Source organism: Astyanax mexicanus, chromosome 13 (genome assembly GCF_023375975.1).
Source record: "Astyanax mexicanus isolate ESR-SI-001 chromosome 13, AstMex3_surface, whole genome shotgun sequence".
Taxonomy (NCBI): domain Eukaryota; kingdom Metazoa; phylum Chordata; class Actinopteri; order Characiformes; family Acestrorhamphidae; genus Astyanax; species Astyanax mexicanus.
In genome coordinates, this window is record NC_064420.1 from 11,106,543 (window position 1) to 11,112,542 (window position 6,000).

A 6,000-nucleotide genomic window follows, 5' to 3' on the forward strand; every position below is an offset into this window, starting at 1 on the left:
TGCTCGTGGCGAGTTCCCATTAAACAATGGGAAGACCCGAGCAGTTACCTAGGCTTGAGACAGATACCGTCTATGATAGTGTTGGGCGAAAACCGGGGCTACATTTTTTATCAAGGTATGCCCCTCCATTTTTTACTGGCCACACCCCTCCAGCCTGAACAAGGAGACAAAATGACGGTGGAACAGCAAGAGGAGGAGGAAACCAACTCCTCCATGGTGACGGTGGAGGAAGGCGCAGTGGCCTCCAGCGGGGGTGAGTCAACCGGCTCACTCCCAAACGCTCAGGTGGGGAAAAGACCTGCGGAGTCTTCTCTGTCTATATTGACGGAGAAGAAACAGAGGGCCGCACAGGGTTCAGGTAGTTCTTCTTCAGAAGACCTGAACCGGCTGTGGCCCACTGGTTCTCCAAACGAAGTTTCTTTTCTCCAATTTAAGCTGACATCATCAACGCCCAAGGCCCCCACAGCATGTGACTGTGGGGAACCAGAGGCAAGAGGCACCAGCTCACCTCCTCTTTCCAGATTAATGGAGATAAAGGAAGAGAAGGTGTCACAGTTACTTTAAGTAACTTTTAAATGCATTTTAACTGCTTTTAACTTTGTTTTTATCCCAGTAGTCTCTTTTATTTGACCATTTAAATGAAGTACCTGTTTTAAAACCATAAATGCTCATGGCTCTTACCATCTCAACCATTAATGTTAGAAGTGTGAGAGCCTCCACTAGAGCAGAGAGTGTCTTGTCCTTTTTAAAAGATATAAAGTCAGATGTGTTTTTATTACAAGAGTGTGCTTTGCCGTTTATGAAATCTTACAGAGATTGGGAGCAGCGGTGGGCTGCGGGTCCCTCTCTCTGGAGCGGCTCACACTACAACAGAGCCGACGGTGTTGCCATTTTAATAAAGAACCCAAACATCCTGGTGAAGGGCAGCACAGTGGTGAGAGACGGACGGGCTCTTTTAGCAAATTTGACTTTTTTAGGAACAGACTTTAACATTTTAAATATATATGGTTTTAACGATAAAAACGACAGGTACGACTTTTTAGAAGACCTGCAGCCCCCTAAAGGGTTCCTTTAGTGGTGGGAGGGGATTTTAACTGTGTTTTAACTAGAAAAGATAGGAAAGGGAAGGGGGATGATTTTAAATTAGATAAGACTTTATTACAGGGTTTAGTCAAGGATTTTAAATTAGTCGACTGTTTTAAAACAATGCATCCAGGGGAGGAGGGTTTCACCTGGTTCAGTGGTGATTGTGCACGAGCCTCCCGCATCGACTACATTTTTACAAGAGACTGCCCGCCAAACGATGCTACATCATCCCCCATGTTCTTTTCGGATCACCTCATGCTCTCCTGCCCCCTGTCTTTCCCCACCGGTGTGACTGTAGGGGGAGGGCTGTGGAGACTGAACTGCTCCCTGTTACAAGATAAAGAGATAGTTGCGAGTTACAGGGAGCAGTACAGTCTCTGGCAGACCCTCCAAGACTGCTACGATTCACGAGCACAGTGGTGGGAGATGGTTAAACAGAGGACCAAGACCTTTTTTAAGAAAGTAGGGAAAGAGAGGAAAGACCAAGACAGACGGCGCATGTTGGGGCTGCAAAAGAGACTACAACAGTATTTTAACCTTTTATCTAATGGTATAGATTTTAGTGACGAAATTAAAGATGTAAAAAGGGAAATGTCAGTTTTAAAGGAAATAACTAGTAGAGCTACTATTTTTAAAAGTCGGGAACGAGAAGTAGAAGAAAGGGGAAAATGCACTCGCTATTTTTTTAAGAAGATTTTATCAAGGGGGGGAGGGATTGTAAATATAACAAAAGATGGGAGGGAGGAAAAAACAACGGGAGGGATTCTAAAATTAACAGAAGAATTTTATAAAGGATTATATGGAGAAAAGAGTGTACACCCTGAAATAATGAAAGAGGTTTTAGATTTTTTAGATAATACTATTAGCAGTCAGGGTGTTTTAACAAAAGTTTTTACCGGTGAAGAAGTTTTTAAATGCCTTAAAGGTTTTAAAAAAGGAAAGTGCCCGGGAGAGGATGGACTCCCCGTGGAATTTTATTTGACCTTTTGGGGCATTTTAGCAACGGACATTTTGACTGTTTTTAATGAATTTGAAAACCTCGACCGACTTCCAGACAGTTTTAGAGTAGGAATAGTTAGTCTACTTTATAAAAAAGGCGACAAGACTGACCTAAGAAACTGGAGACCAATCACCCTTTTAAACTGTGACTGTAAACTTTTTAGTAAGATTTTATCTAGACGTATATCTTTGGTTTTAGAGAACGTGATCCACCCGGATCAAGCCTGTGCCGTGCCCGGAAGGAAGATCACAGACAGCCTAGTGTTGGTTAGAGACGCCATATGTTTAGCGAGAGACAGAAATATTCGACTGATAGTTCTAAATTTAGATTTTGAGAAAGCTTTTGATCGGGTCTTGCAAAAAATGGGGTTCCCAGGGAGGTTTATTAAGTGGGTGGGGCTGCTCTATAAGGATATTAGCAGCAAAATTTGTGTAAATGGGCATCTCACAAAAGCGATCAGTGTACGCTCTGGCGTCCGCCAAGGGTGTTCGTTATCTCCGCTTCTGTACGTGGCATGTATAGAGCCGATGGCGCAGATCTTGAGAAAGGACAAATGGATCAAAGGACTGGACTTGCCAGGTGGACTGACGGCGACCTGCACACTTTTTATGGACGACGTCACTCTTTTATGTTCTGACGTTTTATCGGTCCAAAGAGCATTAGACGTGACTGACTGGTTTGGGCCTAGAGGGAACATTGACTTGAACCTGGACGTAGATTTTAAAGTAAGTAATATAAGAATTTTAGGACTCAAATTTGACAAAGAGGGTGGTGGACGGGGCAACTGGACTGGCGCTTTAGCTAGGGTTAGACAGCGTTTGGGATTTTGGGGACTAAGACAGTTGACAATAGAGGGCAAAATTTTAATTATTAAAGCTGTGATTTTACCTTTGCTTTTATTATTGTGTTCTGTTTTTAGTCCCCCAAGACATTTTCTTTTAGGTCTGGACCGGGCAATTTTTTTATTTCCTGTGGGGGTCCAAGTGGGAGAGACTGAGGAGAACGGAGGTGAAAAAGAGGCCGGAAAACGGACAGAAGGGAATCCCTGACCCCCACCTGTTTTTAGGGAGCAAGTTTGCTGCTTTGCACGTAAAGTATGCAACAGACCCCTCCAGACAAAACAAGACAGCAGTGATGGCGAGGTTCTGTATGGGGTCGTACTTGCAACGCCTCAAGATTTTAAGCCCAGATCTTAGGACACCTGTGTCTTTTAATCTACCTAAGGAATATGATTTTATCAGAAAGTTTTTAAACAAGTATGTTTTAGAAAAAGAAAATGTCACCATTTTAACTAATGCCAAGTGTCTTGTCTCTCTTGTGCAGGACCGGGAGGAGGTGAGCCCAGTTCCCGGCCTCACACTATGTGAGGCCAAATTGGTTTGGAGGAACGCCGCCCACCCCGCTCTTCAGAACAAGCACAAGGACCTGTCGTGGATGGCTGCTCATGAGATCCTCCCGTTCAGGGCCGTGATGCTTTCCCGGGGCATGTCAAGGAACCCCATCTGCCCGCGGCCCGGGTGTAGCGAGCCCGAGACCGTGCGGCACGTGCTCTGGGAGTGCAGCGTGGCGAGGGACCTGTGGGCCTTAACCGGCCCCCTGCAATGCCCGTGCCTGCCAGCAGGGGAGGTCCTGCCTACAGTTTACCGGGTAGCGGTAAACGGGGTGGGCCAGGGCCTCGACAAGATACCAGCAGCCGACTTCGCAGCGCTCTGGTCCACCCTGAACCACGTAAAGGCCGCCATTTGGACCTCCCGCAACCTGCTGGTGGGGAAGCGTGTGACGGTGCCCCTGCATGCACGGTTGGCACTGGTTACATCTTCGCTGCAGGGGACACCGCGCGGCGACATTCGAAGGAGGGGGCTGGGGTCTCACGCAGGGGGGTCCAGACCACCACGGCGCCTGGCTCCCGTAGATGCACCCCATTAACACGGAAACACTGAAAGGAGCAGCGGGCACAGGGGGGGATCTCCTCTGAGCCCAGAAACGACAGAGGCGTCTCTTCTGAGGAGCGGGGTGGTGCCTGCTTGATAGGGGCTCACCCCGGTTCTGCCCAAAGGACAATTTTATTTGTTTTAATCGACTATTAGAATTTCTTTTATACTTTTCTGCATGAACCTTTTAAGCACATGGACTTGGAAAAAACATGGACCCTTTTATCCCCAAAACACGCACACATACACACACACAAAAATAAAAAAAAAGACAATGTAAAAATGTTCAAAAAAGAAAAAAGAAAAAACTGTTTTTAAGTTGTCAATGTTGTGGAAAGAGGTGTTTTATCAATGTATTTTATTTTACTCAATTTTATTTGTTTGTTTTATCATATTTTTTTTAAAGGAGTTTAATAAAATTTCATGGGGGAGGGGAAAATATGTTTTAAAATATACTATGTGAAAAGGTTTTATGTAAAATTCTTGTTTTTGATTTTATGAAGCATTGGTTTTAAATGAATGAGTTCTTTTGTATACTTGTAATGTAATGGTGACAATAAAATTTTTTTCGAAAGAAAAAAAGTGAACAGTATCCTGGTGGTACTGCTGGTGGGGACGGTGCCCCTGCACACACTGTCGGCGCTGGTTACATCTTCGCTGCAGGGGAGACCACATGGTGACATTCCGAGGAGAGGGCCGGGGTCTCACGCAGGGGGGGTCCAGACCACCACGGCGCCTGGCTCCAGTGGATGCACCCCGTTACAACAGACACAGTGAAAGGAGCAGTGGGCACCGGGGGGGATCTCCTCTGAGCCCAGAAACGACAGAGGCGTCTCTTCTGAGGAGCGGTGTGGTGCCTGCTTGATAGGGGCTCACCCCGGTCCCGCACAAAGGACAATTTTATCCGATTTTATAGACTATCACGATTTCCTTTTACACCCTTTTTGCGTGAACTTTTAAAAGTACAGAGCTAAGGGATTAGTACAGCTGCTAATGAAACAGTCACGTGTACGATTTATTTACAGTATTTACATATGGTTTTGTCTTGTTGGTCAATCCCTAACCTCCCTGAAATCAACTTTTGCAACTTGGGATGTCTGTAAACGGAGGATGATATCCAGCAGATACGTACGTAATCAGGACAGAAGGACCACAGGAAGACCGCGGTCACGCCATCTGCACTTAGAAAACGCTCGGTCGCGCTATCTACACCGAAAACTGGAGTGCGCGTCTAAACCGTGTTTTACTGTAGCCGCACAGCGCACCCGGAGGAGCGGAGACTGGCGCTTCTCTTGCAGAGAAAATGGATCAGAAACTAGTTTTACACCTAAATAAATATGATTTAACGAGGTCTAATCCATATATACACCAGAAAGACCACTTCTTATCTGTAGAACAGTGTAACGTTTTGGAAATGTTTGGAGTGTTATTAAATAAGCAAATCAAATTGTTATAATATCACAGCCCAAAATTCTTTAAGACCTTATTGTCATGTATCCCAGATATATGTTTGAAGTGATATTACTGTATCATTTTTGAGTAATTGGATACCAAACTTAGGAAAAATGTCTATTCGTTTTTGCATAAACAACATTTCAAAGTCCTATAAAACCAGCAAATCAAAGTGTTATCCAATGGCACCATGACAGTCTTTAAGAACACATTCTATATTAGTAATGACATGAGTAACAAGTGATATTACTGTTAAATGGAGTAATTGAATACCAAACTTAGAAAAAATGTCTATTAGGTTGTGCATAAACCAGATTTCGGAGTCCTATAAAACCAGCAAGTCAAACTGTTATCCAATGCCACTGAGACAGCCTTAAAGAAGACATTCCATACTATGCATGACATGAGTAACAAAGAATATTACTGTATCATTTTAGAGTAATTGGATACCAAAAATAGGAAAAATGTATATTCGGTTGTGCATAAACCAGATTTGGGAGTCCTATAAAACCAGCAAATCAAATTATTATC

The 6,000-nt window shown here is 44.2% G+C and overlaps 1 protein-coding gene across 1 annotated transcript; it reads left to right on the forward strand.

The window, feature by feature from the left end:
• The first annotated feature begins 3,127 nt into the window (after window positions 1–3,127).
• LOC111194142 (uncharacterized) lies at window positions 3,128–5,371 on the forward strand. The gene has a single exon (XM_022677552.2). It carries the CDS (start codon window positions 3,221–3,223, stop codon window positions 4,010–4,012), a length of 792 nt encoding a protein of 263 aa, XP_022533273.2. The 5' UTR covers window positions 3,128–3,220; the 3' UTR covers window positions 4,013–5,371.
• Window positions 5,372–6,000: the final 629 nt, after the last annotated feature.